Source organism: Engystomops pustulosus, chromosome 6 (genome assembly GCF_040894005.1).
Source record: "Engystomops pustulosus chromosome 6, aEngPut4.maternal, whole genome shotgun sequence".
NCBI lineage: Eukaryota > Metazoa > Chordata > Amphibia > Anura > Leptodactylidae > Engystomops > Engystomops pustulosus.
Window position 1 is genome coordinate 75,224,357 of NC_092416.1, and position 25,260 is coordinate 75,249,616.

Here is a 25,260-nt window from a genome sequence, read left to right on the forward strand (position 1 = left end):
TATTACACTGAAGGCTCTTTTAGTGCAAGGATCAATGAAGTGTTCATATGTAATATGGTCCAGAGATAAATGGTTCTATTTTGTGGACGTCCTGACAGTGCTGAAAGCCACAGCATCAGAATGAACTAGGTTATCTCAGTATACTCAAAAATCCTGGTAGGAGACTTAGCAGGGCCTGCTGTGTGACACGTGTGGCTGTTTGGCAACGCCACACAAAACTGGCTCTGGAGTAGAAACATGATATTGAAATGTATCAGACTGGATATACGAATGTACAAACATTGTTCCTGTGCCAAAGCCACTGATCTCCAAAAATCTTCCCTGTTCCTCTATGGCAGAGAAAGAGCAGTGAGCATAGTGTAGTACAATACATTCCTGTAATCCAGCATTGCCTAGGAATTCTAACATAGAACTTGCATTAGGAAAAACATAATAATACGTATTATGATTTCTGGAGGTAACTGATCAGTTTATATGCTATAGCTTGTGCAAATCAAGGCCACATCCCTGTATGACCCACAGTCACCTATAGATACACAGCCATGACCTCCTTACAAGCCACAACTTTCTTGATGCATCTTATCTCCATCCAGACCCGATTCAGAAGTAGAAATGCTACAAAGAGATAAAACCCAATATCCGCCTACAGTTTTCTACCAGCCAGGTACATCAAAATCACCCTGTCTATTACCCCAGGGGCACTTTACGTGTCCCTACAAACCGCCCATAAATCTCACGTCCCAGTGTTATGTTTCCAGTTCAATGCCTGATCGGCCTCTAGGCCTGGAACCAGAGACAGATTATTTACACTAATTTTACGAGCAGGATCTACACATTTCTGACACTAAGGATGAAGTCAGGTTACAAGGGCGAGGTGGGCGGACATGAGGTAAGCATCAAGAATGGAATCAAAAGAAATCTAAAGAACAGATGAGACTTCATGATCTTCATTTCATGATGGATCCACCCCTTGTGGTCTTTCCTCAAAAAGCATCACTAACACATTTGTGTTTTCAATCTTAAAGCATTTATCTGATCTTTAAGTCTTTAACTTTATTAATTTTACAGATCACATTCAGTATACAGTAGTGAACGAAGATATGTGGTGTGTACTGTTATTTATCACCTGTAACATAATATTGTATTGGCTGCAGTTGGAGCAGATGACATCCACTCTCCATATTATACAATGCTCCTCTGCCTGCTCAGATCCTGAGCTGTCACACAGGTCTCCAAGACAAGGACGGGTTATTATTATGTGACACGGCCATTACTCTCCAGGGACCAACGAACAAGGGATGTTTATTGGTTTCTGGTCCAGTGGGATCCTGCAGGACAAAGGCCACAGATGGAGAGCAACTTCCTTTCACCACCTGTTAACAACAAGTTTAGTCTTTAAAGTGACCATCCCCCAATCTACAACATAAACAGTATATCATGAGGGCTGTGAGGTCCACACTGCTGTGACTTTAAATAATGCAATCCGTCATCAGTGACAAGGCCGGTGTCAGGCGTAAGAAGCGAGGGGTGTCCTCTTATAGTAACAGGACCTAGAAATTCACATATCAAATGGAAATGGAAAAAAACATCATCCCTAGATCAACACCTACCCCTGAGGGAAACCATAGAAATGTAAAAGATTGGATTGATAATGATTAGTCTACGGATATCTTCAGATCTGTGTACATAGACCAGAGACCTTTATGTTGCTCAGAAAAGCATCTGTACTACACTAATATTTACAGGGAGAGGAAGCAAATCTCATCTTGTTACAAATAGTTACTTTTACAGTAAATAAAACCAGATAATTAGGTCCATAAATCAGAGAAAGATACTGATGTTGCCTTAACACCAGAATCTCCTATGACAAATGTGTTTGTAGTAGCATTCCCTTGTTTACAGGGTACACAGAGTATAAGATGAGGCTTCATTGTAACGCTTGGGTGAACTGCAAACTACCCAATAGTCTTTATGGCTCCAAATATTTATCCATTACAATTTAAGAGAAGTGTCTTACGCTGAAAGTGGCTTCTTTCCAGTGTCTTCATTGACGATGCAGGACAGCAGCAGGAAATGCCGCAGCCCTCCTCTACATATACATTGTTATACATAGACTTCCTGAAAGTGAATTCAGGGAAGTGTGTGCCAAACAATGGTGAAAATAAAATTCTGCTGAAGACCATAAATATCAGTAGAGAATTGGGAGGGAAGGAGGGTTCTGACAAGTTTAAGACCCCAATATTATAGAGAGCTAAAGTTTGTGATCTCAGCTTAATGACTATAATAAAAAGTGACTTTTCCAGAATAGACATGTCAGGCACAGGGACAGGGATGGATTGATTCAGTTGCTGGGATGTTATTTCCTAGGGGAGTATACTACAACTGACAACAATAACTGCAGTTTATTTGGCTAAAAGGGAAGTTTATATAGTATAATTGTTTAAGGGACAAGAGCATAAAATCAAGACCTACATAAAATACATCACTGTGTTGTGAGGGCCATGCGATGGTCCTCCTGACCACCATATATGTTAGAATGTTGGCCAGTACCACCCATATCAATGGATTCAAGATGTAAATTTGTTCAGATGTGTACAGACACCTTTACATTTTTAGTAATGTTTTTAATAGGGGAGGAGCTCTGACAACCTATCGCTTATTATCAAGCACTTAGTGTAATATATTGCCAAAGTCACAATGCTGCACAAGTAACACCAGATATAACACTGTGATGGAACTCTAGGACGTGGATTTTATGTGGAATTACCTGTTAAAGGGAATCATAAACCAATAACCTAAACCTTTTAGAGGACAAGTTCTGGTAGTAGAAAATTCCATAGTTTTCTAAATACTATGGACCCATCAGGAAGGGGGTTGTGTGAGAAGATAGTGATAAGCACTTGTGCTATTGGCTCGAGTCACTGTCTTGTGACTATGTTCTGTACCTTCATCCTTTACCACAACCTTGTTTTATATCACACGGCCATAGAGCACTCATTGATAGTTCAAATCTAATTCACATCAATGAGTTTGGCTGATACAAAACTCATGACAACTGGGGAAATGTGCGTACAAACTGCTTACTGTGGAGGACCGGTCATTTAAGGACAAGGAGATCACATTTGTTTAACACCAAGAAAATATCTTAAAGTTATAATACGATCATTATATTAAGAAACAAGACATGGCTTGGAGACATGAGCCCCTGTGTTACCCTCGCCTGTGAAGTCCTGATTTCAGACATAACATTGATTACAAAGATTATCCACCAGCTTCCTACAGAGCCCAAATAGCATATAAATCTGTAACGCTATCTAGGGTAAGGCTCTGTTCACACTTTATCCCTCAGATGGAAAGCAATAACACAGTAGGAGGATTTCCTGCTGTATAATCCATTGGGAGGATTTCCTGACAAAAACTTCTACTGTAATACAGGTCACTGCGGGTGTCTACAAAGCATATACCTATACTGCTTTATTACTATATGCCTCTGTATAGAATAGCACACTGTGTACAACTAAAGGAGGTTACGGCTGGGGTATGAATACTTTTCCATCATGTACTGGAAATGGTTAAAGAAGTAGTACTACGGCATTAATTGGCAGAGATGAATTATTAACTGTATGATTATTGTGCTGGCAGAATTCCAGTGACCACATGATATGTACAGTTCAGTAGATATCTATAGATGGGTATGATACTGCTCAGTAGAGGTCGTCTACTCACAAATGAAATCTGTATGTCATACGTATTTCCTAGACCGGACTCCCAGCAACATAGTCATCTATAGATCCTTCATCACTGTGTAGTACTAGGTTTCCATAACTTCCCTTTTCCACTGTCACAGAAAACCAGAAAGTGCCTGCTAACAAAGTATTTTTTAAATCACAAATAAACCATTAACATTTTTTCTTTCCATAAATGAAAACTGCAGGTGATAAGAGTAAACTTTGTAATGTACGGTACTTTATTAAGAAGAGAAGCATATCAGCTTCTTTCGCCTGCACTGAACAGTGTATGTGAAAGCAGTCCTCTTCAGACAGATAAGGAGGCTAATGTTTAACTCTTAACTCCATACCCATCCAGGAACTGTTTGTAAAAAGTTAAGTCATTAGATACTTCAGTACCTTTATTTTCAGCTGTCAGTGGAGAACAGGACAGAAAGCTGGCTTACACAAATAAGTAACTAAAGCAGGAATATATTTATTCAATAAAGTTTATTACAAAAGTTTACTTTTATCACTAAAGATTTATAAAATATTGTCCAAAGTTTAGTTGCACTTTGGGCACCTGCTTTACGTCTAGTTACAGTCCCAAAAGCACTACTACAGAGCCTCACATTCTTCAGACGGTCAGGTGCATGATGATGCCATACTAGCTCATCCAGCTACATGAAAGAATCTCTCTCTTGTGAAAAGAAACCACATAGCAACTTGAAACCACATATTGGGGCACATTTACTTACCCGGCCCATTCGCGATCCAGCGGCGCGTTCTCTGCACAGGATTCGGGTCCGGCTGGGATTTAAGATGGTAGTTCCTCCGCCGTCCACCAGGTGGCGCTGCAGCGCCGAAAATAATCTTAACTCCCCGGAATGCACCATCCCATAGAAGGTGAAGGTGAGCGCTCCCCAAGCGACACATTTTCGGTTTTTAAATGCGGCGGTTTTTCCGAATACGTCGGGTTTTCGTTCGGCCACGCCCCCCCCGATTTCTGTCGCGCGCATGCCGGCCCCGATGCGCCACAATCCGATCGCGTGCGCCAAAAACCCGGGGCAATTCATGTACAAGCGGCGCAAATCGGAAATATTCGGGTAACACGTCGGGAAAACGCGAATCGGGCCCTTAGTAAATGACCCCCATTGAGTTGAATCAAACCAAGTTGACCCTGTACCATGCTGTGGATAAGATGCTATGAGTCACTGCCTCCCTCCAGTGTCCCATACTGCTATAATTTTTAGAGGAACAGTAGTCTAGTGGGGAGGAAGTGACTAACAGTATCACATATGATTATGATGGTTAAGGAAATATGGCTAATCTGTGTTTGGGCCTTGTTTTTTTTATCTTACATCACTAAAATGATAATAAATGAAGTCAGTTAAAATGTCCATTGATTTCATTTTTAATGATTTCTATTAGCGTCCACTTGCACCACTTCCTTTAGGCTACCATTGTTTGAGAAGGAAAAAAATAGCGCTACAGCTACCGTCCAATTTTTGTCTCGAATAACAGTAATATAAGAAGTACAGAAGTATAACTAACAAGACACACAGAATCGATTAAAAGTCCAATGAAATTAAAGGACATTTCAAGGAACCCGTTAAACGTCCGTAAGGTATGAACTAAGTCTAAATTTTAAGGACTAAATATACTTGTTTGCGTATGGAAGTACAAAGAGAACCAAAAATAATGTGATTACTGGGGTATCAGTCATTTATCTCATTTTTAATTATTGTAGATGTAGGGGAAAGAATATAATGCTGTGTAATGAAATTATCTGATCCTTTGTTATTGTTGTAAGAAAATAAAAGTGAAGGGTTTACAGAAGCATTACCCATCATGTTCTAGTGTATAAATACCTATAATGATGTAGATGTATTGCCGCCTCTATTTTATGTCCTGGCATAATAAGCCACAATTAGATCTGCCAAAGGCGTTTCAAAGCAGCGTCACCCACCCAGGGTTTTGTATGTATATAATCTGCAGCCGCCGTACCGAGTCTTGTAATTACAGAAAGAACTTCCAGCAGCATGAAGTGAATGTTGTATGGTGTAAACCCGCAGAGCAATGCAAACCACAAAAATCTAAAGGAATACATCCACTAAGCTGCATGAAAAGGACAGCACGGGAGATGTGCCAAGCAAAAGGCACACTCACTGTTACTTTCTAAAATAAGGGACGTTTGGGATGGGCTATTACCTTACAAACTCAAAGGCAAAGTTCATTCGTTCTCAGTGGATGTGAGGTCATTCATACTTCTGCAAAGAAATATTAGCTAAAAATTGTGGTTAAAAAAAGAAATGCAAATGCAAATTCCAAAAAAACCTTATTGGAAGGTACTAGCTGTAGAAAGTTTTTTTCAATTAAACATATCTACCTGTAAATCGCGAGCCACAATCTACATAAACACCTCTTTATAACCGACCCAAGCGAGGAGAAGGGTGAATGACGGTGAAAATAAGACGATTTGCACAATTCAATGAATATAAAGTAATAATTTATCTTGGCTGTTACTCTGTGGCTGAAAAAGAATTTAAAGGGATAGCGCATCAATTTCACCCACGAGTGGAAATGCTGATTAATTGCATGTAAATCACAAGAGGGGCGGCCTTTTCTACTGGCTTTAATCTAAGCTCAGAGTTATCTCCAGAGATATGGTGGAAGAGCTACAGAAATGAAATGAGAGGCAGTCATACAGTACCTGCAGCCATGATACATTATTAACCGAACCAGGTCTATGGATTCAAGTAAAAACCACTTATGTCCCCGATAAGGGGGGGGGGGGCGGTTTGGAAGGATGATCTGATGAGAGGCTGAACACTGTGGATAACCCTGTAGGCGGTGATGCCATCTACATCCAAAACCTGATCTTTGATGAAAGACAGCAAGAACATAAAATAAACATGCCACATCATGGTGATAAATATAGTAAACTGGAGTAAAACGCTTAAAGGAATTGTTCAATTGTTTCTCTTAAATCCTCATAAATCAACTTTATGTTATTTTGTCCGGTCCCTCTCATCTACTTCTTCTCATGCCCCGTTTCTCTTCTCAGTAGTGTGACCAGGGTGATGTCATCTAATATTCTTCACTCAGTAAGATTTGCAAAGCCTACCCCATGTACATATCTGATCACATGAAATCCCAGCATGCCTCCAAGAACTTCTACTCCTCCCCATCCTCCAGGGAGGAATGCTTTAATTTCATGTGATCAGATACACACATGGGGAAGACCTTGCAAATCGTACTGGGTAAACCTTAGATGACATCACCCTGGTCACATAAGATGAAGTGGTCAATGTCCTAACAGTGAGACCTGTAATTCAGGAACAAGGAGGCAGAGCAATGCAAGTAAATTTAATATGCAGTACTCAGTATGGTTAAACTCACATGAGGTGATTTGCAGTTTACAAACTGATTTTTTAACATTCCAGTCATGGAAAGGAACCATTTAGGGATAAGGGCAATGCTCTTTTGTTTTGGATAGGTTTATTTAAATTGCAGGTTCTCTTTATATAAAGCATGAAAAAAAATGAAAAAAAAAACACCAACACATATATTGGAGGGAAAATATATCTGAAACCGAACCTGAAAACTTTAAGGTATTCCATCACTAGAAAGGGTGTGAAGGATAATGGAACTTAATACAAAGAAGGCAATAATATTTCAAAAGAGGGCAAAAAAAATCAAAGAAATATAAAAACAGTTCCATCCTTAAAAATGTGAAAATGTCAGGGCGAGTGAAGCAGACAGACAGCATTAGTGATTAAGAAGAAAAAAGAGACATTTGCAATGAGCAAGACTTCATTTAAAAATCACTCTGACATTTCTCCATGCGGAGATGAGAGCACTTTAACACTGGGTGGTCCGACCAACCAAAGATCTCCCCATCCCTAATGATATGGCTAAGGAGAGCGGTTTATTAGAAGCCTTAAAAAGTGTCTTGGAACCCCATGAATCATCATTAATATGCCCGAGTCTTCAGACAGACGGGATTTGTACCCTGCATCTGTGGTCACTAAGATGTAACCCCAAAAGTCAAAATCATAGAACTCCACGTTTTCTATGGTCACTACTTTCAAAATGACTTAAAATTGTGGGAATTGAAAAAATAAGAAATATATAAGGCAACACATGACTGGAGAGTGCTGTAAAAGACCCAATTATTTTCTGTCTGAAAGACTCCCTTGGTTCACGGCGTTCCAGCTTCACCAAATTACTTAAATGTCTCTTGTCTGCGTAATGGAGTAAAAGTGACAGAAAATCAATGAATAATTCCTATTTAAAATGGACGGATAGTAGACTGTGCTTGTCCTCCACAACAAAAATATAAGGTTTCACTATAAAAAGCTTCCGAGTGTCTGGCTTCAAATGTGTCTTTCTCAGGGGAGGCAGCCATATTGTCTATGAACTAGGAGTCATCAGTCCATCCCCAGGCAAATACACTGGCTTTCCCCAATGTGAACAGGCAAGATGTAAATCTAAAGGCCTATTTACAGAGGAAGATAAGTTCAGGTTATGTTTTGGAAAATAAAACAAAATGGCTGCTTTTATTGTGAACCTGTAAGAATATCACCTCTCAAGGCTGAGAAATCTAAACATTTCTGACATTAACTGATTTGCATGAGTGATAAATACTGGGCCTAGTGGCCATTTTTAAAGAGTAAATAAACCTTTGAAGCAATTCTTTTTTATTTCAGAAATGAATAGAGCAGGTGGTAACAGTAAACTGTGTAATTGAATTCATTAAGTAAAGCAAATTCTCTGTTCCTTATTTCTGCTTCTTCCTCCTGTAGTGAGCAGTGCATCTAGAAGCCTTCTGAGCTTCACCCACTTCAGACAGATAAGAAGGCTAATGATTAACTCTTTCAATACCTAGGGAAAATGTATCTTAACAATTAATCTCTCTCTGAGTGGATTAGGCTATCCAGGGACATTCGGTTAGGAGTTACATCATAAGACACTTTATCAGGTGACTTTGCCTCTCAGCTATATATGGAAACAGAGCACTGATTTACACAACTGCTTACACAAGGAAGAAAGGCAAAGGAAAAGAAGGAAAGAGGAATAGATTTTAATGTAATATATTAAAAAGTTTACTATTATTATCTACTCTATTGATTTATTTAAATAGAGATTTTGGACCATAATGCACTGCAGTAGAATCTTTTCTAGAGTAGGCGGAGCCATAGCTCAAGGGGCAGCAGTAGTCACTGTTCATTCATTCACTTTAGTAGTTTGTAGTATTTTACCACCATTGAGGTTTGTGGTAAACTCTTTATCATACAATTGCTGCAGTCATGATCAACTTGCTGCACTTCTAAGCTTATGCAATGCATAAAAAAGGAAAAACCTTGCTTTGCATTCACGTATCGCTGATTCTAGCGTAAAATAAATGGTACCATGCTTCATTACATTTTATGCAATTCAATATTTCCTGTATTGCTGCCTTCCCAGTCAAACTTCAGTAATGGTGCCTTTATCTTGGTGCACTTTTGCCACCATTGTTGTATATGACTTTGTGTATAAGTTTATACTGACTGTTATTATGGAGAAATGTGCTGAGTCAAGTGTTTCCCTATAGTAATGGTTCTACCCATACAGCAACGAGTCAATGGAGCACGAAAACCAACGGTAAACACAATTAAGTACAGAATGGACGGTTTTATCGCAGCCGTAAAGGCAGAGAGGGAGAAGTAAATCATTACCAGACTCAGCACTATTATCAGCACCCTCATCCACAGCAAAGAGATCCGCAGTGCACCACCAGAGCTAAGGATACATGAACACATAGTCAAGTGACAGTGCTGAACTCATCCACTATGAAAATGGAAACAAATAAATCAGTAGATAACCAACAGTGATAACTCACATACTTGTGTACCAAGGTAGAAGACACCCTCTATCTTTTCCTGGACTCAGTCCTGTACCTCATTAATCTCCATGTGACAAGTTCTCCACTGTTTGCAGGTCACAACACAGCAGACAAAGGAGTCCTATCAGCTAAAAGCCCAAACCGTCACAGGTCAGGGGGTAGGGAAATATACGGGGGCTACTAAAACACCGTGATACAGGTGAGAAGCCTCAACCGCTATAGATATATCAACGAGAAATATAGATGATATAATAGAATACTATAAACATCAAACAATAGCCCCAGGTTGGGATTTCATTTTCAATATTACGTTCATTATCTTATCATATATGTCGTATCCAACAATCTTTTCCAGTATAATGCCTCTCACAATAACACCCTCATGTATCCCCGCACTATTCGATATATAGTGTAACCTGTGATGTGAACTGTAGCTGACTACATGGCTCATTATGTGCCCAAGTGACTGCCCATCAAGGCCCACTGGTAATAACCTCAACAGCAAAAATAAGCCGGGAGATGGTTTTCTGTTATTATCTTAAGACAATAAAAATCCAATTGATAGCGTCACTCAGCCGGGTAGAGGTCAGACGCTGCACAGGGACAACCCTTGAGACAATGGCAACCTCTGACCTTTACACGGCTGATGGATTGCAGCACACAGGATAAGTCCTTGTCTGATGAGATCTGCGGCCAGATAACCTGACAGGAAACTCAACAAGGAAAAAGGTAATTACTGCCCAGACCTACTGCAGGTAGCCGCCATCTTTACAATGCGACAGATAAATTCTTTACTTCTCTTGGTAAGCAATCATTAGCAGAACTCTATCGCTTATTTGGTCAGTGTATTGCACTAACCTCTAATTTGTGTGTGGCCACAATAAGCTTCACACACAAGACTAAGGCCACTTGTCCGCCATTTATCCTCCCGGCTGTTTTTTTCAGTGCAGCTTCCTTCCTACTCCCTCTATAAACATTTACCCATCTCCTGGCTATTTCAGACATTTTGGTTCTGAGCTGATTTATGTGATATAAAATTTCTCATTTAACCCCGGCAAGCTCAGGCAATATAAATGAGGTCCTCGGGGGATGTGTGGAGCAGATCTCCAGAGCTTCGCTGATAAACTTCAGGGAGAGCATTGAGAGGCTCAGTTACTCATCATCCCTTGCCGTCAGCTAGACGCCACTGAAGAGCGATCAATAAAGCTCCATCAGTCTCTTCTGACCACAATGGCCGCCTTTCCTCCTCACTATTACAGATAAATATGTATCTTTCCATCTATTCTGATCTCGATGCTGGATGTAGCTCATGTATCTTCAGATGCTACAGAAAAGCAACCCACTGGATTCAGTATTTCTACTGCCTCTCTTCTGCTATCTGCTCTCTAATCTAGTATGGCCTTGAGACAGACTAGTTGCTAGGGAAGAGCTACAAAACTCTATACGAAGGCTGTATCCACAGCAACAAAAGAGTAGCAAATGCTTAGCCTAGCCATTCCACATTTCAGCCAACTCCCTTTATCTTGAATAGATTTCCTATTTCCTATGGCCAGCCCATAACAAAATAAACCAACAATCCAACCCACATGACAAAGTACATATTTTCCTCTATTCTCATCTATATGCAGCCCGTGTATCTCCAGAAATACCAATCCACTAGATTCAGACAATCCAAGCCAACCCATATGACATAGCCTATATACTTTATATGTCATAGACTCCATGCCTGAGATTTTGCAGATGCCATATCATCAACATCCCACTTACGTGCTACTTCCAGAGATGCGTTTCGGCTAACGGATTCTCCAAGGTAGTTCCGGGCCACACAGATATAAATCCCTTCATCAGGTTTACTCCGTCGTCCATGTACAATACGAAGAAAAAAGAGTGAACCGCTAGGCAGTAGCATGCGATGGGACCGAGGATCATCCTTGTCGGTTTCCACTCGTTCACCATCTTTGTACCACTCAATAATGGGCGTAGGACGACCCTCTGCCTTACAGTTCAGTGTTGCAGGCTCCCCTTTTGAGACAATGTGATCTGATGGGTGCTCCACTATTCTCGGGGGGAAATCTTCCAGCCGAGGTCGGGATCCTAAAACGAGAAACATTAATATCATAAGTAACTTTATATAATCACATTTTACACAATGTGTCTGAATACATTTGGTTCATATTGGATCACATATTGGTCACATGGATCCTATCATGTGTGAAATTGTGATAAGTAGTTGACATTCTCTGCTGTTTTGTGCCCTAGAAGATGAAGTGTAGTACTTTCCTCTAAGGATCAGTTCGGCATAATTTATAATACACATTGTAATATATGCAGTTCACGGATGTCATCTGTCACCTATAGAGCACTAATTGAAAAAAAAATGTGAAAGCCTCATATCAAATGTATTAAAATAGAATCAATACAGAAGGCAGTGGATCAGTCCCTGCTACAAATGGAATTAGGAACAGACTGAGCTCGGAGGAGGTTCTGCACTTATCTGCACTTAAGACGTTCCTTGTCCCTGAAATATCTTTAAACATCGGCACTGTAACAACAAGCATGATGTTTGCAATTTTGCCATATGTCATGAAATCCATCTCCTCTCCAAATGTCGAGTTTACAGTTCTCCAAAACAAGAACCCGACTTCAAAAAATTCTCTAATTAAAAGCTGTACAGACAAAGCGGCGATGATAAGACCCACATGTCTGAAACACATTGCCAGGACGGGGCCCCTCCGGACTGCACAGCTCAGGGGGTTGTCCACATTTCTGTACATAACTCTTCCTCGCTGTACAATGTAAGGTTCTGCAGCCATTTTTACATTTTCACTAAAAATTAAAAGTATGCTAAACATATACGTGTGCCTGTATCAAACCAGACCATACACAACTACCCCTTCCTTACTGAAGAGACGGCACAAGTTCCGAATTGTCATGAGGAAAAACCCTGCACCAAATACTCACAGTTTATGTGCACAGATTTTTGTTAAACATGCATTTTACTATGCATTTTTGATATTTACAAGCATTTTCTTCACATCTCTTTTTTTCAGCTGTGATTCGACATTTATGTCTGCATGAAATCTGCATCAATAGAAAGTTTGTTTGTGGATTTCAAGCTGACTTGCACAGGTCCATCAACTTCAATGTAGGAAGGAAGGCACACAAAACTCCACAACAATTGTACAAATCTGCACTTACTGCACTACATATGCAGTTAGCACCTGAGTGTAGTCTGGATGAAAAATAATAATGTTTTCAATCACCAATAACAAGAAGAGATCTTGAAATTAGCGAAACATGGAAACAAGATATATTAGAAAGCTGCAATACCTTATATTATGCCAGGAGTAAGCTTTATTCGGATTTGCTTTGTTTTTATTTTTTGTGCAGTGAGAGTTTATACAATATTTAGTGATTATATTCTATTATCTTATAGTCAGTGGCAGGTCGTGTATGGCTGAATCTGACACTTCTTGTGTAGCGGGGCCACCTGCCATCAGTTAATGAGTCAGGACGCCATGACAGTCCTGGATGAGCTCCGCTCAGTTGGAGGGTTCACAGTCAGGCAGCCATGTAAGACAGGAGGAGGCTCAGTCATTTGCAGGGCGAATGGTGGTCGGTAGTGACTACTGAACAAATCAAGTCTCCATAAAGTGACCTGGGGGCGCTCCCTTATCTGCCTCATTAGCAGCACACCGCATCACATTAAGATGATATATTTACCTCAGACAAAACCTGAAACGTTTTACATCAATATCTGTTTTGTAGTAGAACATGGTTGTCCACCTCTAGTGGTCCAACAATACTTCAGTTTAGACGTGGTCATATAAATATAGGAACAGAAAAAAATTTCTGATCCCTAAGGATCGCCATTGACAATTCACTTGTCTTGTATCTGTCATTTTAGCAAAAAAGTCCTGACACAGCTGACCCGAACATCCCGTAAACATATGAGAATGGGACAGTTTGAGCACCAATGCATTTACAGATGCGGTTACACGTACACTTGCAAACGCAGTGCTACCGTGTGGATGTGGGCCTCGGTATAATTACATATGCGTTTCTTTGGAACCTGGTGACCCGCATTAAAACAATGCAAGACACCATGTATGGCTGCACCCTTATGCAATCATATATCATAGCGTCTTGTGAGCGTATCTGTTTGGACCTTCTATAAACTGGGACAAAATTCGAGTTAGCATTATCTTTTGGCTCACTAGGGGACATTTACTATTGGGTTCCTGCCATCTTGTGGTGTTCCCAACACCTTTTTTCCTCTCCATCCCATTTATTCGTGATCATTGGCAGAAAAAATGTGCATAACAGAAAATTGTCCCTGGGACAGAAATATGTACTTCATTAGCGACAGCTAGTCAGAATTCAAGCCGGTGGAGGTAAGGACACTTTATATAGATGTCCCCCACTAACTTTTTGGTGTGAAGCCACGCCCCTTTTCACAGACCATGCCACTTTTTTCATACTATTCAAAGAAGTGTTTAAAAACTGTCTAAAATGTGATATTTATATGTTTTTTAGTGTAAATCACAAAAGAATGGTGTCATAGAAAGATTAATAAGTCTCCCCCATTGTGTCAAGTCATGAGTGTATCTAATTCTAAAATGTCTATATTTTCTTAGCATCACTCAGAATTACATTTCCCATCAAGAGGTTCAGTTCCACAAGCTTGAAAGGTAACTGAAAACCTGTGGCCTGTGGAGATGGTGAAGATGATACAATAGTCACCGGATTTCTCAGAGTATCATCCTGGGGGTCCCTCACTGAGCAGGGGGGAGAAGACATCCTCTTGTATAATGGTCACTTTCATATCCCAAACATTTCTAAAAAGGGTGAACTCGGGCACTGGGTCAAGTAAAGTCATGAATGCAAAAGAGCAGTTAACCTGACATATTTGCAGTGACTCCTCACAGCAGTGTGCTGGCTGTAGTCCTCAGCTGTCCATGTGTAACCTAATAACAGCAGACCCCCACTGTCCTCTACACAACAAGCCCCCTTCAACTCATCTACTGGCTGTAAATATATGGGCCAAGAAATCACAGAACCAGGAGCGTGTCAATTATTACTACACAAATATAGTAACCAAGTCCAACTATAACATCCCATACAGAACAGAGAAAAACTCCACAGAAATTTATTACATCAGAAAAGGACAAAATATTTTTAAATCTGACCAAGGAGAAATTGTCCATGGAGTGCAAACCATGCAGTAATGTCTGTCCCTCTTTCATTGTTTCATAATTTGGGAAGTATGATCCTTTTTGCAGAGTTACAAAACTTCCCTGTCTCATACTGCCGGTCTATGTGTGTGCAGAATGAGTATTTGTGTATAGTGCAGCCCCTCACTGTATTACCTGCCCCCAGCTTGGAAGAGCTGATATAATGAATCCTATCACAGATAGCAAACAGACTGAAGCTGCATCGCACAAGAATACACTGATGTTCTATATAATGATGATCACTAATCTATCACTTGCTGCCAATAGATAGGTCTATGGCCAGAGAATCACTGCCACAAGCAAATTATAACAGAGATAAAGAATGCACTAAGACAGCCAGCAAGGCAACCCGTATATGGCATATCGCACAAAAAGTGACATTTTTCTGTAATATATAATCAATAAAAATGAAAACCCCTCTGTCCTCTCTATAGTGTTTCAGGACCAGGTGGAAAATCCTTCAGATTGACAGTGTGGTACAGTATTAGTAATTTCTAGGTTTAGCATTGCTTTGATGTGGCTATATACCATAGACAGCTGTCATGTGAACATGTTCAAAATCTAATATACCTGACAAATTTTTCTCCTGCCATCTGCTAGTGGTGGAGAGACAAGACACCTGCATGCACATCAGATGGTTGGACGGTTTCACTAAAATCTACTGTTTCTATGACATTCATCAAACCCCCTCTAACTTTCTCATTTCCGTATTTCCTTGTTTTCTAGATATCTGATTGATACGGAGATGGAAATACACTTGTTTTCCTACAGAGGGGGTTGTAAAAACGGTATGGAGTTTAGACAATTCTCTGGGAGTTAAACATATCTACAACACAAATCACAGAGGGCAAAGCAGCGAAACGCATGTGGTCACACCAAGCAGATTTCCCCGCTCTGTGCACACACAGCAAAGAAAACATATAAACTAGATGTGAAATGCAATTAAGAGGAACACATTCTTCACGATAACCCCTGACACGCTTCATACTGTAATTAATGTCACACACAGATCATTTTATCATTAGGTCAGCGCAGAGTGATCCGTGCTCGCACGCCGTGTAATGTGTGTGACAGAGTGGCGAGAGAAAAATAACACTGCTGATTTTAATAACAAAACGCCAGGAATTTGTTCCGGCCTGTCATGGGGATCACACTTCAAAGTTACAGAGATGGATATTACTGGCCTACGGTGAATGTGTGCTCTACCTGTCAGCGGTGGGGTTGTGCTCAACTAGAGGTACAGTATGTGTATGGATTTAAGCTGTTACCTTCTTGTGGAAAGGAGAAAATTTTCCAACTTTTTTCCCCCAACGAGCATTACCTAGAAACAAGTCTCTATACACACCCTACACATATCATCTTGTCAACCAGTACCCTGCACTGTGATGATCAGGAAAAAAGGGGAAACAGATGTCTAGAGGAGTTTCTAGTTTGCATGTTTTTTTCAAAGCTGACCATACACATTTGACCAATGTTGGCCAAAACTGCCCATTTCAGCAGGGCAGATGCTGGGTAGGATTGGGCTGTTTCATTTCAACATGCCTGATCCTTCTGCTCTGAAAGCATAGATGTACATGAGACTACCAGCCAACAAGCAATGGCCTGGGTGTCCAAATAGGGCATCTCCTCCCGATAGACAAGACCCCGTGCCCAAACTACAACCAAAAGCCACGTATTTATCACAAAGTGTCAACATGGCAATTAAAGCAGTAAACGTATTGTTCCCTTCTCTGTCATAGCTTTCTATCAGGTCAGTATGCTGAGGACATCAATACAGTAGAAAGAATGAGGACAAATTCTGGTTGCCCTGAACAGTAAGAATTGTCATCTCTGGAGCAACAATGATAATGCAGATCTACCCACCCCTTGCAATTTCCTCCAGTAGTCTCACACAGTGCTGTTGCTTTAAAGGGGGTTTCCAGAGGTTGAATAACTTGACTGATTTCTTTCCACCGGACAATGGTTTGTAACGTTATTGGGACTCAGCTCTATTCATTTTTATCCAGCAGAGTTGCAATACTGACACAAACCATGGTCAGGTGTGGAGCTGTGTTTGGAAGAAAGTAGCCAAGTTTTTCAAAACTTCTTGACAACCCCCTTAAGATAGACTGAACACGGCAATTCCTTGGCTGCCTGTGAATCCACTAAGATACCTTTTGTCCTATTCGGTGATCTCCCATATGCCATTCTCGTTACCTTATGCTCATGATGGAGCCTTTTTGCGCTTCCTCCGTAGCCTCTGTGGTGATGGCCTGGGTGCCCACAGAGAGGGCTTTGAGTGCCACCTGTGGCACCCGTGCCATAGGTTCGCCACCACTGCCCTATTCTGTATCCATAATGGGCAAAAATACTGAAATAGCTTTCCTTAAATGGATCTCTATAGTGGCCCACTTGGCATACACTGCTAGCACTTATCTCAAGATAGCAATACTAATATGGTTAGATCATCAATATTAGTTTGATTGGGGTCTTACACCCTATACCAGTGATGGTGAACCTTTTAGAGACTGAATGCCCACACTACAACCAAAACCCACTTATTTATCCCAAAGTGCCAACATTTAAGTGAAATTTAAGCAGTAACTTCTTGCTCCCATCTCTGTCATTGCTTTCAAACGTATCAGAATCCTAAGAACACAAATACAGTAGAAAGAAAGGGTGACAAATTCAGGTTTCCTTGAATAGGAAGAATTTTCAGGCCTGGAGCGGAAGCTACAATGATAATCTAGATCTGCCCACATCCCAATCCCCTCCCTATTGGCGCTCAGGGGCCCATATCTACTAAGAGGCTCCAGCATTATAGTAGATTGGTCGCAAACTATGCCAGTTCAGACCTATTTATACTAGGTCTGAACTGTCAGAGTTTTCTGCTATTGTCTCAGCCCGCCGCTACCCGTCCACGAACACCCAAAGTGGAGTGTGGTTTCGAGAATCCAGGAAACTGGTGTGGAGGGGGAGATTTATGTACCTTTGCCTCCAATTATGTCCCTTCTCTGCCAGTTATGTCCCTTTTCCACCAGTCATGTGCCTTCTCCGCCAGGCATAATGTGACTTCTAATATGTAAAATTCAACACACATAGCAAGACTAAAGAGAATGAGGGGGGGGAGGTGACTGAACTAGTTAATTTGGTAGACACCCTTTTACAGTAATTACCTTACTGTGTTCCCATTTGTTGTATTAATGTCCCCTAGCCGGTCAGTTTAATGAGGTGGACGTGGTTACCCAGGCACCAAGCCTCACAACACTCACTAAGTCTATTCAAGCGGCTGCAATCTGCCTTTTCAATTACATTTTGCTGCTTGGTTTTCAGGAGGCCGAGTGGAATACATTATACTTTTTCTAAAAGGCAGAAAATTTACACTGAATTTGTTGCATTAACAATCCCCACGTGTCTGATACAAAGCAATTCTATCACTAGAGTATTAGCCTTACAGACGCTTCTGCTGCATTTATTCTCTAATATCTGGAATAAAAACACCAAAGCCTAGCAGCAGGAGATCCGAGACCAGCGGCAGGTACAATGTGTAAGGTTTACTGAATTACACTGATGGCCCAGGGAATGGATCCTGCACTGAGCAGACAATGTACATACAGGTCAAAATATGGGTCACATATGGAGCAGCAATTGTGTTCATAAGAGCAGTATTATAGGAGTTATATTCATGGGAGGGGGGGGGGGGATTTAGAGTAGTCATATTGTTGTATATAGTGAGCTGTATTATAGCAGTTACGGTATATTCCAGTACATAGGAGTAATAGCAAAATAGATGATTGTACCTAGCAAAACAGATACATTCTTGAACGCTATTCTGATAATTATATTCCAGAACATATGGAGAAGTATTATAGTAGTTATATTCTTGTGCATTAGGGGGCAGTATTATAATAGTTATATCCTTATATATAGGGGGCAGTATTATAGTAATTCTATCCTTGTATTTAGGGTCAGTATTATAGTAGTTCCTTATGGTCTAATACAGAAGGAAAATAATTATGGTAGTTATATTCTCAGCCACAGTAGCCAAGCAGTATATGGATCAATAGCCTAGTAATTGTAATCTTGTACATAGGCACAGCTTCATACCACTAGTAATCTTCGTAGTAGTAATAAACTAGTAGTAACATAGAATGCAGTATGATAGCAGTCATTATAGTAGTTAGCCAGGCAGCACTACAGTAGCCATAGAACAATATATAGGAGAGGTAATGTGGTAGCTATATGCTTGTCCATAGAGGCCAGTACAATAGCAGCATCCATTCATGTCATATTACAGTTATTTTATGCCTTAGGACACCGTACATGAATACATAATTTTGTATTCTTTGACACGCTGTATCTGCTTCTATGTGTAGGTTATTGCTGCCCTCTCCTTAGATTTCTTATAACCGGGCCAGTTCTCCCCCACATACATTCTTTCAGAGGCTTCTTGGGGTTGGGGGGAAAAGGTGTTTGCTAATGAGGTCCAGGCTGCCTCTGTTGTTCGGGGAGATTGAGTTGAGCTGAAGAAGAAGACTTATTTGCATGGCAGGAGGGAAATTGTCGAGTTTAGACCCCAGGGTGGAATTCACACAAAGATGCAAATCATGAAGGCCAATTAGACAAAAGAGGATTGTGCGGGATACCTGCCTGACTTAGCAGCAGCTAAAGGCATCACGCCTAATTGAGTCTTCCACTAATCCGCTTGTTTGACTCACCGTCTTAGAGGAAATAAATATATAAATAAAATATGAGCCTGCAGCGGGTCGGCCTAATCCTGCTCCATCCAGAATCACCACAGTTAATCACCTAAAATTTGGGAATAATCTTGTTAATAAAAAAGAATATTTTCAAGGCCTTCCCTTCAGGTAACAACAAACCCACGGCTGTAATTACAGAAAGCCTGCACTCCTCCACTGCAGGAGCCTCCAGATGACTTCATTCAACCATATTTAAGGATTATACACCTAAGAAAGTGTGCACCGTTACAGACGAGTGTGCTTTAGGCAACAAACATTATGCAGAACATAGATGAAAAATCAGCTAAGCCGCTAAGGGACAGTGTTCTAGTTTATAATAGTATAATATGAGAACAGCGCACCCTGACAGCCCACGGTGCTTCTGATATACGCAAGCTAAGATATTTGGGACCCTTCACCGGAGACCCTCAATCTTGCATCTGATTACAACATCTACAAGCGCAGCAAATCAATGAAGCACAATTATAATAAATCTATAGACCAATCAGAGAAAAACAAAGAAACCTTTGTGTAATGAGTCAGGACCTAGTTGTCATTCACAAGATGGGGGAATTTATTAAGAATGGGAATTTAGTTTTCATTCTTTTATCATAAAAAGCCGTTGCCTCCAAAAATATATACAAATTTGTCTTGTGGTTATTCTGAATATTATTTCTGTTCCAGGGAAAGGAAGTGAAGGAAGGACCTATCACCATATTGGATGTCACAGTCTCAGTATTATCTCAACTAGTCTAAAGTTCTTCAGATGATAAGCAAAATAGTGGCATATGTGTCTGTCATTTGCATAGAAGGGCGGAATAAGACTGCCTGGGCCTTGGGATTTATGGAAAGTTTTCTAAAATGCTGCTTAGAAATGGTACGAGAACCAATCTCATTTCAGATAACTACAGGGTAAGGGCTGTTCAGTTCAATACTTCACATGTTGTTAAAGATCCTCTTGGAAGACCTTTCAAAGTCCTCTAAGTCCTGTAAGAAGTAGACACATATCAGAAGTACACACATATGTATTAGTAGGGGAGAGCTGGAGGCACTTTCTCCTTATTACATCTACAGGGCAGTATCAAAATTGGTGTTTGGGCGGTCATGGGCCCCTAGATGGCTTTGCCCAGTGCCTCTATTATAATCATCATAACATTATAATAAACATAGCTTCTCAGGAAAAACAAAATAACTTTGAGTAACTTGAGTAACGAGTTCCGGAGAGCCGGTGATGTCACGCGCGCACAGTCACGTGCATGGTCCGCCGAAGCTGCTTCAGATATAAAGATTAAAAATTGTTTAAACCGCGATACAGCGGTTTTTGACACTAACAAAAATAAGCTCCGGCACCAGCTCAGTATTTGCAGCTTACACCTACTATTTCATGTGGTAGGTTTCCTTTAAAAGCATCTGAACTCTCTTTCATCATCAAGCCAGACACTATAGGCCTCTAGTGACATTTTATATATCTTGGAACCTCTCTTATCTGGAGAGTAACAGAAGGGTAGCAATTACCCAAATTCCAGATATTGCAATAAAACAACAAGTGTTCCTGCTTGAGCGCGCAAAACAGTCATAAAACCAAGTGGGAGGTCAATGCGCTTTTCAAAAAAACATGAGGTGGCCATTTTAAAGGTGCCCCGAAAAGTCACAGAAAGTCCAGTTTTCTATATGACCTCTGGCATACCAGGGATTTACTGATTATCTGACACTTATTGTTCCTCTGCCGTGTAAATTTCCCAATGCTTGGGTCCTGCTCCATTGTCTCAGCCTGGAGGGGCCTTTCACATTCTGATCCTGCCTCCAACAGTTGCTATAGATCTCATCTTAAAGAAAACACCTAAAAAACAGCTAATCTGTCTTGATCCCACCATCCAAAAGAAAAGAAGCCAGGTCCTGACAATGACTCCCCTTCCCTGCCATTTTCTCCTTATTCCGAATAGTTTTTTGCATCTCTCCCCTGATGACCAGGCCTGGCAATTCAATTGCAAATGTGCTCAAAGACCGGGCGGAAAAGGTTCTTTTTTGCCCCAAATTCCTTTGTAGCACAAAAGGAAATTAAAACATAAGCAAGAAACATGATAAGTATAAATCCAAACATAAAAAAGTCCCAAAATTTCCACATGATGAAGGCTAGATAGGTTGCCCTATCTAATGGTCCTGTTTCTCTGATATTCAGGAACCTTATTGTCTCCAGTCGATTACACTTGGGTTTGTGAAAAATTAGTTTGTTGGTTCCTTTGAGGTGACAGAGGACAATATAGCGGCCCAGAATGATTTATGATCTTATGGATCATATGCCTCCTTCACCGCTGTCAGGCAAGGTCTGACCTCAGAAAAAAATAATTTTCAATAAAACATCGGCTTCGCTAAAAGCTGACACATTGATTTAGTGTTGGAGAGGCTGGTGTCAGGCCCTGTATCATGAGAGCCTGTGTGAAGGGGGCGGCAGGCCAAGTTATAGAGATTTATCATGAATTTATTTGGTTTTGTGCAACACAAGGGTTTTTTTCTGGGAGGTTTTATAACAATTACAAGACAACATTGGTCCTGCCGTCTGATGAGTGGCTGTGGGTAATCCCTAAAGCTACTGGAACTCCATATCATACCAGAATGCCTAGTTACATATAGATAAGGCAGACTTGCTTACTCAGAGCTATAAGTACAAGTCCAAGAGAAATATCCCTGCACATGAATGTGTACATTCTCAGCCACAAACAATGGCTCCGTGCTACATGGTTTATGGCCTGTATGTTATTGGCGTAAGACAGGAGAAAAGAGTGCCCAAGTCGGCTCATACACTGGGTCATGGAAACCACAGCTGTGCTTATGAGCCCATGGAAATACATTGGAACATGTGCCATCTGTTGAAACAAGGGCATGGTATTGGGTCTAGACAGAATTGTTTTAAGACAGGTGCTCATTTTTAGTTCAACATGCATGTTAAATAAAGTGTCTTATTCTATGAAGATGATGAAAGTTACAGATAAAGCAGTTATTGAATAATATGTATTGCTGTGGTGTTACATAGGACTTCATACGCAGACTGATAAATTAATAATGTAAATCTAGTAACCAGGCAACCACTCATCAATCTATATTGATTTAGGGAGGTCAAATAAGAAATATTCAATAAATCTGGTGCATAAACAACAGTCCCATCATCCAGTACCCCATTCCTGTAAGCACATACACTGTTATAGTCCTACAGGGTAAGGCATAATGATGGAGATTTATTATCCATTAAAATTCAGCCTCTTAATTTGCTACAGTGTCCTTGAGATGTAAGCGCATATTAATATTGGTTTAGCTAATATTAAGCCAAATCATGTTACACTGTAGTGAGTGATTTCAGCGAAGAACAGAAAAAACCTCTGGATACAATAACCTCAAACCCAAACACGTGTACCACTGTTTACATAGCAGATAAAAATATGTAACACCCCCTCTACATTTCCTTCATTCCTCATCTGTTGTTTGGGAGAAAGGGAGGAATGTCGTAGACTCCTCCACAAACGCCTTGGCCTTGACTTCTTCATCTGTTCTCATTTTCCAAGGAAGTTGAGTAAATATCCAATTATTTTTCATTTTTGGGAGAAATCTGAGATATGATTTGACACAATTAAAACACAATGGCCACATTGCCACCCATCTTTCCACTACTCCTGAATGATAAATCTATATGGTCTTGAAGTGATGCTTCTCAAGTTTCCCCAATATTGTAGATTTGTCAAAACCGACTATTCTTGTTCAGCTAAGCATGGATAACTGTTGATTGCAAATCAGTCTGCTATGTTTTATAATAATTCCTTTATTTATATTGCACACACAGATTACGCAGCGCTGCACAGAGCTGTCCAAATCACTCCCTGTCCCCAATGGGGCTCACAATCTAATCAACCTACCAGTATGTTTTTGGAGTGTGGGTGGAATCCGGAGGACCCGGAGGAAACCCACGCAAACACTGAGAGAACATACAAACTCTTTGCAGATGTTGACCTGGAAGGGACTTAAACCCAGGACCCCAGTGTTGCAAGGCTGTAGTGCTAACCACTGAGCCACCGTAGGTCCCTTCTCCATGTGTACCCACTCTAGATAAGGTAACTCTAGGTAACTAAACTTTTGACTAAATTTTATAATCAATAGTGCAGATAATAATAATTATAAACTTTGTTGTGTACTTTAGTAAAAATACAATGTTCATTTTTTCCCCTTCCTTATTTAGGCAGTTTATGTAAATCAGCTTTCTGACCTGTTCTCCACTGGAGAACCTGATAAAGTGTCTAATGACTTAACTCTTTACAGACCATCCCTGGATAGTCTAATTTTATCAGAACTGAATCACCATGTGAAATATACTTTAGGTATTGAAAGAGTTAATCTATAGCCTCCTTATCTGTCTGAAGTGTATGGAGCTCAGAAGGCTTTACTATACACTGCTCACTAATGGAAAAAGAGCAGATAAAGAAACAAAGAAGCTTCTTTAGTAAATGAATTATAATGAATTACAAAGATTACTATTATCACTTTTTCTTTTCTGAAATGAAAAAAAAAGTAAATTCCAGAAACAGGGAAAACAAGATAATGTGCATACTGATTACAAGCAAACTTCCAACAATTTGGCAGGTGATGTGACTCAGTTACTTTTAACACCTCAACTATAGAGAACACGCAAACGGCGACACCCATTATAATAATCGTACACTTTCTTGCAGTTTATTTTACCACCACAACGATAAAATAAAAGCCTAATTTCAGACCAAGTTTTACATCAGTTTAACATACAGGTGAGAAATCCCTGCAGTATGTGTTAAACTGAATAGCATCAGTCACCCTTGGCTAGCCACATAGTAAACACTGTTCACCACAAGAGCATGGAACAGCGTAATCCCGGGAGCTATTTGGACAACAAAATCCTGCCAAATACCCTCCAAACTGATGTTGTTTTGGCCTTTATTGAATGAACTGAGGTCTATAGATTACATTACTGTAAACCTTTCCTGGTGCTTACTGCCCACAAGTGAGTCTGTTCAGACACATTGGACAAACCTAGTGGAAGAAGTGTACAACTGCTGAACTGAACTCAGCATGCCACTTGGCAATAGGTTTAATCTGGCAATGAGGGAGTTAATCAGAACAAACTTGCTCGTGGGCAACTGGCCTTAAACCATTGTCTGAGAGTATCATAACACTTGTGACCTGAAGAATTTTCTAAGCCCAGTTATCTATGCTGTTATACAAAGTGCAACCGGAACATTATAACAAGGGGGAAGCTCATGGGCCGGCAAGTGGCTTTTGGTGACTGCAGAAAAAAGCCTGTACTAGGAAAAGCAGCAGAAGAAGATCCTGATGATCTGATGTTTATAAATAGAGATGAGCGGACCAGAAGATCGGGTTGGATTCGGCCACCTGCCCAGGACATATTGCTGGATTGGAGGCTGAACAGCCAATCCGGCAAATTGAACAGCTAATCCTAGCAACTAGCCATGGCTATGATTGGCCAGGCAGCGGAACCTAAACATCGAACAAGAACCTAAACATCGGGTCCTCTCATCTCTATTGATAACTACATGACTACCTGAGTAATACAAATACATTCTTAAAGCCATTAGGAAATATGGGATTCTGGGTAAGCGGAATCAACAATAATTCAGGGCCAAATAAAAACCACCATTAACTTAATTATTTGCATCTTAAAAGAGATGCAACAGGTT

At 40.4% G+C, this 25,260-nt stretch overlaps 1 protein-coding gene across 3 annotated transcripts in view; it reads right to left on the reverse strand.

The window, feature by feature from the left end:
* The window catches only part of ROBO3 (roundabout guidance receptor 3), a 219,070-nt gene that overhangs the window by 47,880 nt on the left and 145,930 nt on the right, over positions 1-25,260 (reverse strand). For all 3 annotated transcript variants that reach the window (XM_072156612.1, XM_072156613.1, XM_072156614.1), the window contains one exon: positions 11,362-11,688. In XM_072156612.1, coding sequence (XP_072012713.1) covers positions 11,362-11,688 — 327 coding nt within the window. The remainder of the gene's footprint in view (positions 1-11,361; positions 11,689-25,260) is intronic.